This window comes from Festucalex cinctus, chromosome 9, assembly GCF_051991245.1.
Source record: "Festucalex cinctus isolate MCC-2025b chromosome 9, RoL_Fcin_1.0, whole genome shotgun sequence".
NCBI lineage: Eukaryota > Metazoa > Chordata > Actinopteri > Syngnathiformes > Syngnathidae > Festucalex > Festucalex cinctus.
The window spans coordinates 21,527,326-21,546,315 of NC_135419.1; the positions used below are offsets into that span (position 1 = coordinate 21,527,326).

Here is an 18,990-nt window from a genome sequence, read left to right on the forward strand (position 1 = left end):
GTGAGATTGACGCACGCACTAAGTCAGGTCAATCATCACCGGCAATTGGAAGGAAAACCCCCAAAACAAGTCTGATTTACCGCTTCCTAATACGCTGCAGCGCACACGTAAACATATTCATATGCACCTGATTGAAATTGACAACAAAAATGCAATATTGCATACAAGTTTCGCTGTTTGGTATCAGCAGCCTTCATGAGTAATCAATACCTTGAAATAAGGCCAATATGGGCCTGGTAGCAAAAGACGTAACCCCCCCCCCCCAAAACAACTATCTCCAAAATGTGCGAGGTCACACTGAACATCGAGCAACATGTTGACAACTGCACTCAATTATTTATCATCAGATCGTCATTAAGCAATCTTCATAACCTGCAAGACTCGTTTTTTTTAATTTTTTTTATTGTAGTCATAAACTTGAGCAGCTACTCAACTCGCACGCGCGAACACACACACCTGCGGTGCTGTCAGCCATCGTGTTATCCATCGATTGTGGAAGCGGGCGACGCGGCGGCTGCTGCCGTGGAGCCGCCGATCGATAATCTTCATGTGGCGCCGCGCGACACGCTGGAGACCGCATTCCACGCGCACACATGCACGCGCACGCGCTCATGACGATGACAGACAAGTCGGCTGGAGTCGCCACCGTCAATCGATGAGCATCGATACAAGCCCCCCCCTTCAACACACTTCAACAACCCAACACTGCCTGTATGTAATGTGTGTCTGTTTCTCTCTCTCTCTCTCTCTCTCTCTCTCTCTCTCTCTCTCTCTCTCTCTGTGTATATATATATATATATATATATATATATATATATATATATATATATATATATATATATTAGGGCTGCACATTATATCAAAAGAATATCGATATTGCGATATTGGCCCATGCAATATCGCAAAGACATGCAATAGATTTCATATGAAATTTTATGCTTTTATCTGAATTTGACCAGTCAGCCGCTAACTAAAATGTGCACCACCGTCCACTTATTGAACATTAGTTGACACACATCAAGAGGTCATTACAATTAATTAACTAAAAATATATTGGGTTTGCTTATTTTGATATATATATGTATGTATATATATATATATATATATATATATATATTTAAAATCGTCAAGCTGAATGTGTCCTTATTGAAATAATTGTTGTTGTTGTTGTAATAAATTCATGTAAAGTTTGCTTTGCATTTGATTGGTGAAATTGGGGTCAAATCATACCGTTCCATATATAAAACATAACAAGGGGCTGATCGTATTTATTGTTGTCAAGAGGTGCAAATTGAGACACTTGGAAGGTCAACAAGTTTGTGGAACGAGGAATTGATGATGATGAAAGTTGCGGTCAGTTGGCAATCTTTACAATTTGGTCACACAAATTGTTGTCCTTTTAATATCTTTTTTTTTTTTTTTTTTTTTTTTTTTTTTTTTTTTTTAAACGATAACTTTTGTATGTTGTGTGTTGTTGCTGTCAGGCCATTTTGTACGAGGGACAAGACAAGAACCCGGAAATGTGCCGAGTTCTGCTCACGCACGAGATCATGTGCAGGTACCTTCCGCCCATCTTCACACTCGCGCCGTGTGTGCGCGTGAGTGACAAACAGCAGCTGTTGTCTGTCTGTGGCGGTGTTGATGCGCCAATCAACACGTTTGCGCTCGCTCGTTAACGCTCGTTTACTGCTTCAGCGCAACAATGGCTGACACACACACGCGCACGTGACTTCTAGTTGTGAAGCGAACGCGTCGCCACGGCAACAGATGCTACAGACCTCAGCGGGAGCACTCAGGAGCGTCAGATGCTAACTTTGACCTCTGACCTCTACAACTGGCCGCCTTTCTGAACCTACTAGCGACCCCAGAACATCCCCCCGCCCCAAATCCAATCCACTGACACGTAGGGGTGGGTAGCTCATGATGCCATACAAGGCTCACGATAACGATGATCTCACCATATAACGATACCGCGGTGATCGATATATTGGTCAGGTCATAAGTCCGCGATAATTTCTGATCAAACGACTCAAGACATAAACGGATGTTTTTTCAATGAGAAAATCGTTTCTTTTTGTACCATTGCTGAAACACAATATTCAAAATGGTGTCTTCTTCAGGGTACTTTCGTGTATTTTTTTTTTTTTTTTTAAACAAATATATCATTTTAACTTTCTGTCTCAAATTTGTGTCTTTCTTAAAGGCGCTGTCTGCCAGTTTCACTCTGGAAAAGGCACTTTTTAAATACAGGAGTTAAACAATCAAACTACTTCTCAATTTACAGATCAGGGCTTGTCTTCATTTCTGTTGGTGAGTTTGTCCTAAACCCGCACCCCCCCAGTCTGTATTTTACCATTTTGTGTTGGTTTTGTAAACAGCAGGACGTTTCTGTGGGAAGACAGTATTTACAACCCTCCAGCCAATCGCGGGGGGGGGGGGGGGGGGGCGTGTCGCAAACACTCACTCACTCACAGACGCTTACGTGTGTGAATGAGTGAGTGAAGAAAAAAAAATCCGTCCGTGCTTTCAAATTGCCGCGGGAGTGACGTCACGCAGCTGACACGTTCGCCCGGCCCCGTTTGCGACACGCCACCCTCCGCTCTGCGATTGGCTGGAGGGTTGTAAGTACTGTCTTTCCACTGAAACGTCTCACTGTTTACAAAACAAACACAAAATGGCAAAATACAGGCTGGGGAGGTGGGGGTTTAGGACGAAATTACCACAAAAGATGAACAAAAACACAGACGTGTAGACTGAGAGAAAGTTAAAGTGTGTACATCCTGTATTTAAAAAGTGCATTTTCCTGAGTGAATCTGGCAGATAGCCCCTTTAAACACGCATGTCATGCAACGTCAGTCACTTGCATAATGAATTTTGTAAACGGTCACATCATTTTTTGTGTAACATTGCCAAAGTAAATCAATAAAATGACTTAAACATTTAAATCCGATTAGATCAATATTAATTAATATTCGTCAGAAATTGTGTGCTTCAAAAAGTCGAAACATAAAATATGTTTTCAAATGCTAAAATTGAAGATTTAATCAAGGTTATTTTAGTTGACTAAAACTACTGGAAAAAAACTAAAATTCAAATTCAACAATTTCGTTAACAAAATAAAATAAAAACGAAAATTCTTTAAAAAAAAACGTAAACTAACTAAAACTACATTTTATGGTTACAAAACAAACAAAAAAATCCTTTCTTTTAGTCTTGGGTAATTAATTTAATGCATAAGCCTTTGGGGATGATTTAAATTTTGATTTTAAGTAGATTTATTTTGATATTAAGGACATTTGAAAATGTGTCATATAGAAGTGATGTCATATCGCAGCAGCCATTAGAAAAGCACCAAAAGATTACATCGTTCCCATGGTGTTTTTTTTTTTTTTTTTTTTTTTTTTTTTTTTTTTTTTATATTGTGCACAAGTCATACACATTTTTTTAAAAACTAAACGAACGAAAACTAAACTAAAACGAAGCATTTATTTATTAAATAACTAAAACTAATAAAAACTAACAGCACCACCATGAAAACGAATTAAAACTAACTCAATTTAAAAATAAATAAATAAATAAATAAATAAAAAATGTATATATATATATAATCTAAAATGTAAAATTCCACAACTATGTTAAAATATTTTCTATTAAATTATATATATATATATATATATATATATATATATATATATATATTATAATTTAATAATAAATTATTTTCAATACAAATATTTGACAGTGGGAAAATGTGTTTTTCAAATTGAAGATATAATCCACATTTTTCATAGAAATGTATGCAAAAGTAAATCAGTCGCTGGACAGATAAACAAGTTAAAGAGTTCTGCTGAATCTTCTTCTTCACCTGAAGACTTGCATCCATTTTCCTGCCATTCTGTTGAGGCGCTCCCCCTAGTGGCCCGCCAAGTCATTGCTCCATAAGTTGCTCAATGGAGCCGTTATAGTGGCTGAATATTCACTACAAATATTCCCATACTTGCATCAGTGTATTGATAATCGATTGGGAGACCAAGTAACACGATTGATTGCCATATCCATATATATTGTCACTAGTGTTGTTCCGATACCGATACTGGTATCGGCAGAGGTGCCGATACTGCATTAAAACAGTGGTATCGGTATCGGTGACTACTCACAAGTAACATGCCGATACCATTAATTCCAACGCTAATATAGGATTTTGGATGCAGCATCTTGTGTCTTGCTGGTGCACGACATTCACTGATATGTGACATGTTCACTGCATGCCGATCTAAGGTATCCTATTGGCCCTTGAATGCTCTGAACCAATGGCAGGACAGCTTTTTCATGTTAAGGGAAAAAAAACCTTAAGTATCGGTATGGTATCGGTATCGGCCGATACTGCAAAGCTGGGTCACGGTATTGGTATCGGGAGCCAAAAAATGGTATCGGAACAACACTAATTGTCACACTCCTAGCGACACGTCCACGCAGCTCACACTGCTCCATCCAATTCAGCCCAAAATCGCCGCTGTCAAAATGAAGATGCGACACTTTTTGTGCCCACCAAAATGGAGCCCTAAGTGTGTGCATGCACGTGTGTGACCTTCACAGGCAAACGGGGGTGCCAACAACAACAACACAGTGGCGCACGCATGCACGCCAGCGGGCGCCAGTCATTAGCGCGCGAGCGGCCCTCGGGAAAAGCGTGATTAGCAAACGCGTCGGACGGCGGCATGCCAGCGTTTGTTTTTGCTCTTTGCAAAAAACGGGCCGGGCCCGAGGGGGGAGCCGAGGGGCGTCCCCGGGGGGGCGTGGCTGGTGCGTGTTGATGACACTTGAGCGGCACTTTTTCGCCGCCGTAATTGCTCTGCTGGAAATTTGGCTCACGGCGGCGGTGCGCAAACACGCGATGAACACGCGAAGGTTCCATGACGTCAACATCGCAAACATTCCGTTTTCAACATTTCGCCCGACATGCTACGCTAATATTAGCTTGTTACCAGGTAGCCAGAGGTTTCCACCCCTAATTCACATGATGCACTTCAGAAAATGTCTTCCATCTTTTTTGTCATCATATTGTCGAGCATATTATCAAACATGTCACCAATGAACTGATTGACTGGCAGCCATTTTGACTGAAGCAACCCCCTGTTTGACTGGATTTGGACTGATTTTTGCAAGGCCCACACAATATTGTCTTCTATTGCTATCAAAACATGGATGCTACCAAAAGAAAGATTAAAGTCTCGTCTTCCTATACTCTGCTGCCACCTGCTGGCTGTTTGTGTAACAACTACCATTTCTTCAACCGTTCTTTGCAGTTGAGAGGCTGTATGCTCCAGCATTAAAAAAAACATCTGTTTTCACATTTCGCCCAACATGCTACGCTAATATTAACTTGTTACCAGGGAGGGGGCGCTATACACTGATACGTTTTGGGTTTTTTTCAAGGAAGATACCGATTATTAGTAGTCAAGGAGGCTAATAACCGATCCATAAATGAAAAGTTCCTTGCATGTTTTTTTTTTCTTAGGGTTTGTAAAACATTTAAAAAAATCTTGACAGTGAAAAATTGTCTGAATATGTTTTCAAATGTGTTCACGACAAGTAAAAACTGACTGTGAACAAATTACAATTCCTGATGAAAACCACAAATTTGCTATGTTCGCAAGTATCTCACTGCTCAGTGAGATACCAGTTTCATTGTCCTTCAGATTAAAAAAAATAATGGCCGATAATCAGCCCGGCTGATCATAAGAGTGTAAGAAAATATCAATATCATGATACTTTGTCTCCCGATAAATTATGGATATGCCTACTAGGGGTGTCACGATTCGCCAACTCCACGATTCGATTTAAATTTCGATTTTGGGGTCACGATTCGATTTTTTTTTCGATTTTTTTTTTTTTTTTTTTTCCGCTCCCCCACTTTATAACACAGAGGCATATGCTTCTGTAGGCTAAGGCTAGTCTATGATCATTGGTTCTATTTATTGTACAGTAAATCTTATTTCAAAAGATCGGCTACATATAGGTGATGCAATTTCCATATTATTTTTGTGTAAATTTATGTAATATATGATAATTGACATTAGGCAGGAATGATCAAATTCAAAGAATTTATTTACAATATAAAGTTAACCGTCTTGTTCTTACTGAAGTGTAAAATAAAAAATAAAAAAACAAAAACAAAAAGTCACAGTGGGTGCCTGCCATCTATTGACTGTTTTTGGTTACAACAGTGTGCTGTGCGTTCCTCTTAAAATAATGTGCAATGTGCAACAACAACAACAAATATATTGTATCCAAAGTCATGGAACAAATACAGCCTGAACAAACTATATCCCAACATTTACAGTTGCTGGGCATACTGTAGCGTGGTTCAAGTACACTAATTAAATGTTTCAATCCAGCGTTTTCCAAGGCTGCAGGTCTGCTGCTATAAATAGACCTATGGATCTGGCGTTTCGCGCGAGCTGAAGTGTGTGGAAGTTTCACTGTAAATGAGGATGAAATAGTTGGTTGGACCGTTGTTTTCCCACTTCTAGTTGAATTTGATAAATCTAAATCTTTGTGATGCCTGCGTAAATGTCCCGTCATGTTTGTCGTGTTTCCCGTTGTTACGGCTGGCGGCTCGGGCCCGCCGCCGGCTCCGCTCCCCTAGTATGTATGTGTGTGTTTGTGTCGGCTGGTGCCCGTATAATGGTACTTCAGTTTGAATGCGCCAGCGCGACACTCTGATTGGAGGACTGTGCCAGCGCGACACTCCGATTGGACGACTGTGCCAGCGCGACACTCCGATTGGACGACTGTGCCAGCGCGACGCTATTGTGTATCCGTGTATTATACCCCTATTGGTTATTGTTGTTTCTCCTCCGTTCTGTCAGTTCTGTCAAATGCGGTTATTATTTGTTCACCTTCCACTTTCACTCCCTTGTCAAACCCCTGCCTGAAATTTCAATTAAAACTACTCAGATGTTAAAGTCGACCCGTGTTTATCTACTCTATATTTTCTGTTATTGTGTTACTTCCCTTCCCCTTGACGAGCCGGGCGTAACACCGTGGCCGAGTACAGTACGCGCACATAGCATATCTTGCAACTGTGGTCTTTTTATCGACAACGTGAACGTTGTCGACATAACTCACCGGGAACGCAAAATGTTTCCAAACTGGTGACGAGAGAAGCGGGAGCGGCTTGAAGCACCATTGCTGTGTCTGTCCGCGCTTGCCATCATGACTGCAGGAGAAGTCAGCTAACAAGTGCCGTTAGCTAGTAGCTGAATGGCTGCGTCTCATTTGCTTTCCTGGGAGGTGGCGGTGGCGGCGGTGGCGGCGGGCGCGGGGGGGGGGCATCGAATCGTGTGTCCTCTCTTCTATTTCGATGCTCGAAATCGTGACGTAATTTCGATCGATTTCGATAAAAAATCGAAATCGTGACACCCTTAATGCCTACTCAAGTATGGCGATATTTGTAGTGAATATACAGCCACTGGAACGGCTCCATTCTTGATGACTTATTGAGCAATTACTTGGTGGGCCACTAGGGGGAGCGCCCCATAAGAGTGGCGGGAAAATGGACGCAAGTCTTCAGGCGAACAAGACACTTCAACTCAACTCAACTCAAGTTTTCAACATCAGCACTTTCCCTTGGAAGACGTTTATCTGACTCCGTTTTGCATATGTTTCTATCAAAAATGTGTATTATATCTTCAATTTTAACATTTTCAAACATATTTTATCTTTCAACTTTTTGAAGCACACAATTTCTGAGGAATACTAATATTGATTTAATTAGATTTAATATTGAAGTCATTTTATTTATTTATGTCCTTTTGCAGTGTTACACAAAAAAATAGTGTCACAGTTTTATAAAATGAAACAATTGACTATGTGACTTGTTGCATGACAATAAGCGTTTAAGGAAGACACAAATTTGCTGACAGAAAGTTGTCTTTGTTAAGTAGACATTTGTATTTGTTTTGTTAAAAAAATACACTAAAGTAATAGATGTTGTGAAGTGGACAGCAGTTTGAATATTGTTTCAGTGATGGTACAAAAAGAAACGATTTTCTCATTGAAAAAAAAAACATCCGTTTTATGCCTTGAGTAGTTTTATTGTAGATTCATGACCTGACCAATATATCAATAATGGCAGTATCGTCATATCGTGAAATTGTTATTGTGAGCCTTGTATCGTGTATCGTATCGTCAGGTACCCAGAGGTTCCCACCCCTAGCCGATAAACGATCTATCCCTAATACAATCATCATCATCATCATGAGGCTCCCTCAAATGGCATTCATGATAAAGGTAGCTTGAAAAAATAATAACAAATAAATAAAAATAATAAAATTAATAATAAAATTAATAATAATAATAATAATAATAATATGGCATTAATAGCCCCCCCAAAAAGTTAGAAAAAATGACCTTCACATTGATGTTATTTCCAAATATTTTCAGTTTTCACCTTTTCAATGAGCTGTCAGCTAATATATTTAAATCCTTGTATTATTTTTTTTGTCTTGACCATTATTGATGCAATTGTATGCAAATAGTGTACGTACCGTAATTTCCGGACTATAAGCCATGACTTTTTTCACATGCTTTCAACCCTGCGGCTTATAAAATGATGCGGCTAATACAGTGATACCTCGGCTGACGAACGCTTAAGCTCACAAACTTTTCGCCTCACGAACATTAAATTCGCGAGCATATAGTCTCTGCTGACGAACTAGTTTTCGGCGGACGAACCAAACCACGCGGTCGAACAGCACCACGGTGCTGGCCACGCCGGCCACGAGAAGCTGACGCACGCTCACGGCGTCCCAGTTCGTCACCACCTTTCTTTTAGTGCGGACGCGGTTTGTGTTTGATAGACATTTTGGACCATATTGAGTGTACTTTTGCTATTATGGGACCGAAAAAGACCCCACCACAAGCTAGTGTTAAGCCTAATGCTACTTTCTCACCAAAAGCGAGGGACGGCGAGGGACGGCGGCGCTTTTGCATTGTAGTCAATGGAGTTCGCGCCACTAAAAAAAGCGAAAGTGCTATCACGTACCTCAAAAAAGGAGAAAATAGTGCCACGGCTGTTTAGTCCCAGGAAACAGGTGAACGTAGTTGGCGGTGCTCACTTTTTGTTGACTCGCTAAAGTGCTCCACTTCCTTGTTCACCAAGGGACACACCTCCTCCGCTCCGGTGAGCACGAAAGCGCGAATGAGCGGCAACCGTTCCATAAACACTCTACGCGGTGAAACGCTCGCGAATGAAGTAAGTCTACCATTGCTACCATCCTTAAGAACTACCATCGCAAAGGTAAATAAAACGACTTTATTATACAGTACAGTTTATTTCTTTAATTACAATACAATAGCACATTTATTATACATAAAATAAGGTATATTTTTGTGTAGTTTTAAGGCTTATTTAGTAGAAAATTATGTTTTATAGGGACCTGGGAACGGATTATTCTCATTTTAATGGTTTCTTATGGGAAATAAATGTTCGGAAGACAAACTTTTCGCCTTACACACACTTTCTGGGAACCAATTATGTTCGTGAGCTGAGGTATCACTGTATATGTATTTTTTCTGGGCGCTCGAGCAGAAAAGGTAAGAGTGAGACAGGTTGAATATATGTGTGGAGGAAGACGCAAGTTGAATGTAAGTTTTTGCTTTGTGCATGAATAAATTGAGCATGAGCAGACCGTCATCATGGAACATATAACAAGTCTCAGTCTCGGTGACTTTTACCGGTATGTTATTTTGAAGCATCCCTGTTAGTAACTACCGTATTGCTGCTGTGTTCCTGCCGCGTCACAGGCACTGTTTGGAAAGAAAAGCTAAGGTATATTATGAAAACGATTTCTGTCTACCATCTTTCTTTGTAACTATCTCATGTTTCAATGTGGGCACATGCGGCTTATAGTCAGGTGCGCTCCATAGTCCGGAAATGTTGAATATGAATATGTTGAATGCTTATAGGCCAGACAATCAAAAAAGCGCCATTGCCCTCCACCAACTTGCGGTGTCACAATCGAGATCGCGCACACAAACGCGCTGATATTGTCGCGCACGTGTGTGTTTGTGTGTTTTTGGCACACTCGCTTGGCGGCAGCTTTCTGGGCGCCATCCACATTTCGTTGACTTTTCTCAGCTGGATGCTGAAAGGAGACTTCCGCTCATCATCACAGTATGAAAGATCATCATCATCATCATCATATTCACATGATGCACATCAGCAAATGCCTTCAATCTTTTTCTCATCATATTGTCAAGTATATTATCAAACATGTCACCAATTAACTCACTGACTGGCAGCCATTTTGAGTGAAGCAATCCCCTGTTTGACTTTTTTGCAAGGCCCACACAATATTGTCTTCTTTTGATATCAAAACATGGAACCTACCGAAAGAAAGAATAAATTCTCTTCTTTCATCAGGGAAAAAAAGTATATTTCTATCTGTTTCCATTTTGCAACAATTAGCATTCGAATAGTTTTTCAACATGGCCCTGGTTGATCTCTTATACTCTGCTGCCACCTGCTGGCCGTTTGTGTAAATAACTAGAATTTCTTCAACCGTTGTTTGCAGTTGAGAGGCTGCATCAAAGCCTTCTGTATGCTTGAGCATAAAACAAACAAAAAAAATGTATAAATACCTCTTTGGGAACTTAAAACAGTTAAAATAGAACGTATTTATACGTTTTTGGCAGAAAATAAGTTAAGAATTGTTATTATTTTACATTGTGTTTTATGTCAAATCTTGATCACCCACATATGTATCCAGGCACAGTGCAGGTGAAATATTATTTGCATTATATCATATTGTCGAGTCATCTTTCTGTCAAATTGTTTCAACTTCAACACGCTCTGAAAATTCATAGAAAATATCAAATGTAGCATGTGTGTGTGGTCTATTTATACCATTTCTATTATTATTATTATTATTATCATTATTATTATTAGTAGTAGTTTATTATTATTATTATTATTATTATTATTATTATTATACATTATTATTATTATTATTATTATTATATTGCACATTATATTATAATTATGATTATTATTATTATTATTATTATTATTATTATTATACTATATATACTCTGTCTATTTCCACATTAACGTTTGCCTGCATTTCGTCCTCAGCCGCTGCTGCGACAAAAAAAGTTGCGGGAATCGAAATGAGACACCCTCCGACCCCGTCATCATTGACAGGTAGGACACACCCCCTTTGTGTATGTGTGCGTGTGTCGTTTTGTCTCCTCCAATCAGAAAGCGCAAGCATGTACAATGACGTCGTCGTCATCTTGTTTGTTGGGACTCGTGTCCCATGTGTGCATGCAACGTGGGATGGGCGAGTACCGATGCCAGGTATCGGTGTCAGTCTGTCGAAACCCATTTCATTGGTATCGGTACTCACGACAATAAGCCGATTTGTGGCCCTTTTACAAACAGGAACATATGACATAAAGAATATTTTTATTTATTTATTTATGTATTTATTTATTTAGTTATTTATTTTTTAATTGCTACAAAATGTGCATTCTATCAACAAATGGGACAAAAAATGCTTGAAAATGTAAATTCATTTGAAGGGGGGAAAAATGCTCCGCTGAGATATATTGCTGTTTCTTTAAAATGATCTGGCATTGTTTTTGTTTTTTGGGTGGAAATTTGATGTATCAAAAGTCCTTGTGGTATCGACACTTGGTATCGGTGGCTACTTGAGTGAAAAATGTTATGGAAAGCAAAAAAAAAAAAAAAAAAAGGAAGAAAATCCAATTGATTTATGCTTATTCCTCCATTTTGTTTACCAATCATCATTCGATATGTGGCTCGATAATCATGAGGTGTGAGACGATTCAAGGGTGGTTGAATTTTGAAGTGGAACGATTGGATTGGATTCCATTCTATTTGATTCGATATGCTACAGCTCAGTCGAAGTGCAGACGGCGCAAGGACTTTCTTTTTTTTCTCATACCACAAAAGTCAACTTGCTACAAAAAAAATATATTTTGTCTCCAACCCCAATCAAATACGATTACGCGACATGCCTTGAAAACCTTTGAAATTGTTTTAATTCGATTTTGCTTGCACGCAAGAGGCGGGCGGATCGATCCAAATTTCAATATTATCGATACCAAGTCAAGATTGATATTGGATTGATACTGGCACTGAAATATCCAGAGAGTAGTTTAGTTTCACTTTTGAATAAATAAATTCTTTTTTAAATAATACATTTTTAAAATAAAAATTCTGTTTTTTGTTGTATTTAAAAAATATATATTTATTTTTATTTATCAATTAACTTTGTCCCAATTTTGTCCTTTTATTAAAAAACTAAACACAAAAACACTTAAAGGTTGAAATTTGATTGTGATTAATCAATGATACAGCTACCTTCATTTTTTTTTTAATTTAAATACCCTAATTTTCTAAAAGTATTGATATTGCCAATACTGGCCCTGTATTTACTAGGGGTGGGACAAAAAACCGATTCGACCGAACCATGGTTCGGTCGTCAAGGGGAGCTAAACGACCGGATCGGTAGCAGACTTGTCAACCGATACAAAATCCGCCGGGAATCCTTAGATACATTGCTTGTAAAGCTGTGGACCGGATATCGCGTTGCTGTGAATCGGTTGCGAGTGAGGCTTTATGGTTTTCATAATAGCAAGCGTTCTGCACCGTGCTCAACTTGTTTTGTTTACATTTCAGTAGCATCACTATTCAATCTACTTCCGTGTTTACAGAGAGCGAGCAAAGTAGCGCTCAGAGACGCTTCATTCCCCGGATGTTGTAAACATAACGCAAAGACAGACGTTACGCACCTTTTTTTGGGGGGGGCGCCGACCGTCAACGCCGTGCTCGCGACACGGCGCGCGCGCGCACACCGAGTGACAACATGCAACAGTGGAGACAGTTAGCAGAAGCCGGTGATGTACATCTCGGTATTTCCCATGGCTATCGAGTCCTCTCGGTGCACTTGTATGTCCCGGGCCGGCGTTGGTACTGCGCGCGAGCCAAAAAGAATAACTGTGACGATCCAATGCATGGATTCAAACGACACAGGTATGTTCTACAGCCAAGTCAATGTACACAACTAGCATGAGCAGCAGATAGGAGAACTGAGACGTGCCCGCAATTACGTCATCAAACTCAAAATGAACGACAGCCCAAAAAACAAAACAAACAGTAGTGATTCCGTGGTCATCATCGTGTCTCAGATTAAAAAAACAAAAAAGATATCATACATTAACCAAAAATGAATGTGTGAATATTGAAATGAATCGTATCGAATCGAAAATTGTATCGTTACCAAACTTAATCAAACCGTATCGAACCGTTCTGTTCTGAAAGATAATCGTTTTTCAATCGAATCGCAACTTGTGTATCGAGATACATATCGAATCGGCCTCATGTCAGAGATTCCCACCCCTAGTATTTACTTGATATCGGATCGATACCAGAATTTGCAGTATTGCACACCACTCACTATTACACGCTGAATAGTTGCCCGTCGCTCGATCGGAACATCGGACGTCATCGCAAGTCACACGAGACGATGACATCATCACAGGATTGTCATCGGTCACAATCCGACAAGCTAGAATGGAAAAGAATTGAATCACGTGGAGGTCAGAATAAAAAAAAAATCGAGTTCAACTATGACATTGGCACACTGAGGATAGGATGCCGCACACACGCACGCACCACCGCCATTGAGGTCATGTGATGGTGATTTATGGCGACTGGTTGTTTCTCTGCATTTTAGTGCCTGTTCAGAAAGAAGGATTTATGACACGCACGCACGCATGCCGTGTGTATGTGTGTTTAGTGAGCCATCATGCAAATGATGTGATAGCAGCTACAGTAAAGACGTTTAGTGTTACATCAATCTCGCGTACGTGCGCACACGCGTGACATGAAGTCAAAAGTTTGCAGTGTCATGTGACTTTTGCACGCGACAATTCGTGTTGAGGTCTTGTTCGATTGCAGCGATTTTATACAACGCGACACATCCATAAAAAAAAAAAAAAACATTCACTTTCATGCTCACGCCTTTTACGGAGGTCATCACACCCTTGCGCACGCACGCACACACAATTTGAGGTGTAAAGTGGAGGGCACGAAGGTTGACCTTTGAACTCATCTTGACCTTTTGTCTCTTGGGGCGGGACGAAGCCAGACTTTCAACTTGAAAACAGCATTGCTGTGTACAAAGTGCTGTACATGAAACAGAAATTGCAGTAAAAAAGATTTAAAAAAAACAAAACAAGAACAAAGCAAACATTTTAAGTGTGTATACAAGTATTATTTTTTGTATACAAGTAAATAAATTTTACATCAGTAAATTAATTATTAATAACAAGAAGTAGGCGAGGGAATAAATCATTAAAAAAAAATCAAATAAATTTCATCTCTTTCCTGTCCAATGGGTGTGCCTCGAACCCTCATCTCTTTCAACTTCCTGCAAGATTTATACCAACATAATATAGTTGTTTTTTTGTTTTTCTTTACATTTTTTTTTTTTTTGTAGATTTTTTTTTTTTTTGTTCTCTCTTTGATTTAGCGGGGACAGTGCATGTTCATGAACATTACATGTGACTCGGGTACTGTATGTAAAGACCAAGGTTATTTTAGTTCACAAAACGAACGAAAAAACTACAATTGCAAAAAGCTAATTAGTTCATGAAATAAAAACAAAACGCTTTTCAAAAAACAAAAACTGAAACTATATTTTATGTAGTTTTAGAGCAAAACTAACTAAACTAAAATGTCCTTCGTTTTCATCATTAATTGTTGCATGAGCCTTTGGGAATGATTTGAAATGTGATTTTAAGCCGATTTATTTTGATATGAAGCGGAATAATGACGTTTGAAAGTGTGTCACACACAAGTGTCGTCATCTCACAGCAGCCAATAGAAAAGCACCAAAAAATGACGTCGCTCCCATGCTGTTTTTGTAATATTGCGCACAGTCATACACATTAAAAAAAAAAAACTAAACTAAAACTAAGCATTTATTAAATACCTAAAACTAATAAAAACTAGCAGAACCACCTTGAAAACTAATTAAAACTAACTACATTTAAAAAAAAACTCAACACAAAACCAAGTCAAAAGAAAAATTCCAAAACTATAATAACAATGGTAAAGACACGGGATCAAACTTGTCGGCTAATTTTCATCCGTTGTCCTCAAGCAGAAACACAAAAAGGGGAAAACCCCCCCAAAACAAAGCGAGTTACAAAGATGACTTAAAAACAAAAAAAGTCCAATAGAGTCACATGACTGGGTTGTGTTTATAGCCAGCTAATAGTAAATTCCAGTCAATATGTCTAACTATATCAATATGTTAAATATATCAATATCTATTAATACTAGACTAAGTGCAATTTCTGGAGAAATTGCGTAGGAATGCTGAAAGCTGAATGCTAAGATGTATGCTTATGAAGTAAATTGAAAGATTAATTATGTGAAAATTACGTTTCAATTGAAGTTGAAGGATACCTGAATAAAAAGAAAAATTGAACTGCAATCTGTCTATGGTGGGATTTAATAATTTTCAAATTATAATCCATTTCAACATGCGTTTAATCATTTCAGTGAAATTGTAATGCATTTCCTGATATGATAGTCATTTGGTATACATTTATATCACTCAGCATGATTGCCATGCATATATTTCCAATGTACAGTTGGAGGTGGGATTCAAACCCAGGACCTCTGGGTTACTGGACATCGCACTTAACTCATTCACTCCCAGCCATTTTCACAGAAGCAATCCCGTTAGCTCCCGGCTGTTTTACTGAATTTTGACTAATTTTGCAAGGCCCACAGAATATTGTGTTCAGTTGCTATAAAAGCATGAAACCTATCAAAAGAAAGATTAAAGTGTCTTCTTTCATCAGGAAAAAAAGTATGTTTCTATCTGTTTCCGTTTTGTAGCAATTAGCATTAGAAGAGAGCTAAGTTTCATCAGTTTTCACAAATTATTTAAAATTCTAAGTAATTTAGCTTTTTTTCTAGATGGCTCTGGTTGATCTCCTTTGCTCTGCTGCCACCTGCTGACCGTTTGTGTAATAACTACCATTTCTGCAACCATTCTTTGCAATTGAGAGGCTGCATCAAAGCCTTCTGTATGCTCTAGCTTAAAAAAAAACGTGTTTGGGACACTTAAAACATAAAAAAACAAAAAAACAAAAAAACGTATTTACACTTTATTGGGAGCAAATGAGTTAAACAAGTGCGCCACGAAGCGGTATCAGACAGCTGCTAATGATCAGTTATATGTATGAAAGTGGGCGTGGAAAGTGGGACTTAGAAAAAAGTTCAATGTCATTCTCATTGAAGATGAATGGGGGAAAAGTTGATATTTAACGATAAATTGTGCGAGTACTGTAAGTAATGTGTAATCAGACGATAAATACCCCGGAAGGCGTGAATTTTTGAAGCAAGTTATTTGAACGGTGTCAATCAGAAATATTATGAGGGTGTTGTTTCTCTGCAAAAAAAAAGTGAAGAGAATACAAATCCGAACGACGTATGTGGGATGCTTTTAGCATTCCCACAATTATTAGTAGTAAGGAGTAGTGCTGGTGCCAGTTCATTTTCGCATTCATTTGATTCCTAATTACAAAATGACTCCCTCTCATTCATTACTTGTCTATGTAACTCACTGCCAACTAACTCACGGTCTGAGTTACTGAGTCACTGAGTGGCTCGGATGTTCACTCCAAGCCAATAAACTCACCAGCAATTCCTTCACACGCACGAGCCTCGACATTGTGTGTACAGTACATGTAAGACACGCACACCCATATTTGTAATAAATCGAGTTTCCCAGAGGAACTGAGCAAATGAGTGAGAGAGAAAGTTCACAGGTCAACAATCAGCTCCATTTTTAGACTTGTGTTTACTTTGTGGTTGCGATGCGTGTCAGCAGCTGCCTAAGCTAGGCTAAGCATGATGGCTGTGGTGGGTGGGGCTTCCATGTTGGGAATCAGCCGCTGCTGCCGGATGAGTTCCCCCGCTCGCGCTCAATTGGTCGCAACCAATGTGATGACATCACCGCCTGATGACATCATAGCTGCTCAGCTTATAGCTGGAAGCAACGCACACACGCAAGCATCATTTTCATTTCGTCACATCAATCCATCATTTTTCACAGGCTGCTAATAAGCGTCAACATGCTAAGCTAGCATTAGCGTCACTGACCTATATGTACGAGTGGATAGCTGATAGCCCACACGCAAGTGCAAGCCGTTGAAGTCACAGGGCGGCCATCTTGTTACTCCCACCTCGCCAGCAGGCTACTGTATAAACATCATGAAGCATATAATTTATACATGTATTTAAGGCAAGTTGTAAAGTCCTCTTGTTTATGTTTATTACATGTAAATCATTAATACATTTTAAAACACCATAAATGATGCTATTACTAAGTAGTGTGTCAAATGTTCTCCAATTTGGATACTGTAAATGTATCAGATGATATGGTGAGAAGCGTTTCTTGGGAGGAGCAATATGGCCGCCTCGCCACCTCAAAAGTCTTGGATTATCACCTTTCCAGTCAGATATATATAAATCAGTGATTAGCAACCACAAGTGTCCGGTGGTCTCATAAGGTCCACCCCCGTCACTCGGTAACCTTCTGTGGCGTCTCCCCCTCTTCCCCTTTACGGCCTTCATCTTTATGTAGGAATCAATACCGTCTTCCTCCTCCTCATCACCTCATCATCGTCATCATCATCCTCCTCCCTTATGTCCTGACCATCCCCCAACTGTCTCATTCGCACCCCAAACATCACATCACATCATCTTGCCTGCCCATGATGCTCTGTTGCAACGTGCCCGGATCGCATTTCACACAAACACACGCGCACAAGATTTTCTTTCTTTTTTTAAATTTTTTATTTTTTTTTTGCAAGCCAGGGAGTGGCAGCCGAGCAAAAGTAGGGTTTGGGCGCCTCAACATACGAGTGGCGTTCAACACTCGTATGTAAAAAGCCTCCAAGTGGAAGCACGTGCGCAACGGTCACATGACGCAGTTACCTATTGATGGCGGGGGGGGGTTAACACGGCAGGAGTCGCATTTTGGGGGGGGGGGCTTTGCTCTTGGCAGGTGTTGGGGTGCCACTAGTGGGAGGCGGCATCTGGTGGGCGGGGGGCGTGGAGGTGGCTGGCGACGCTTTAGCGGCCATGCCCGTTGGCCGCAGATGGCGACGGGCGCTGAGGTCATGTGACTGGCGTGCTGGAATTGGCAACATCAGGACGCTGCCATGCGACATTAAAGAGTGCCGCTAGATTGTCCACGCGGATCGGATGGACGGATGGAAAAGATAATAGCCACCTTAGCAACACACACACACACGTTTTCTTTCCTTGTTTGGTTATTTTTTGCTTTTTTTTTTAAATTTATTTTTATTTATTTATTTTTTTTTAATTCCATTTTGGTTTCATACATACGACATTAGGGCCACATATACACACACATATATATATATATATATATATATATATATATATATATATATATATATATATATATATATATATATATATATATATATATATATATATATATATATATAAAATTTTTTAGAGAATATACCGGGAAAAGTGGCGATGGATTCAATCTTAATATAACTTCATCTCCTTATTTGAAAACCCGACTGCAAAGTAATTACAAATTAATTTAACCTTGTTTGTTCTGATGTGTATTTCTAAGTTTTTTCTCACAAATCTGCCACTTTATAAACTCGCAAATTTACGATTTTGTTTTTCTCGCAAATTTGACACTTTAGAAAGTCACAAATTTGCCGCTTTCTAAACTTGCAAATTTACAAAAAAAAATTCTCACAAATTTGACACTATAGAAAGTCACAAATTTGCCACTTGCTAAACTCGTAAATTTACAAAAAGATTTCTCACAAATTTGCCACTTGCTAAATTCGCAAATTTATGATTTTTTTTCTCTCGAAAATTTGCTA

General features: G+C 39.2%; 1 protein-coding gene across 4 annotated transcripts in view; it reads left to right on the top strand.

Moving 5' to 3' along the window:
- The window catches only part of LOC144025625 (transcription factor COE3-like), a 68,988-nt gene that overhangs the window by 11,574 nt on the left and 38,424 nt on the right, over nt 1-18,990 (top strand). For all 4 annotated transcript variants that reach the window (XM_077531865.1, XM_077531867.1, XM_077531868.1 and 1 more), the window contains exons 6-7: nt 1,485-1,558; nt 11,141-11,209. In XM_077531865.1, coding sequence (XP_077387991.1) covers nt 1,485-1,558; nt 11,141-11,209 — 143 coding nt within the window. The remainder of the gene's footprint in view (nt 1-1,484; nt 1,559-11,140; nt 11,210-18,990) is intronic.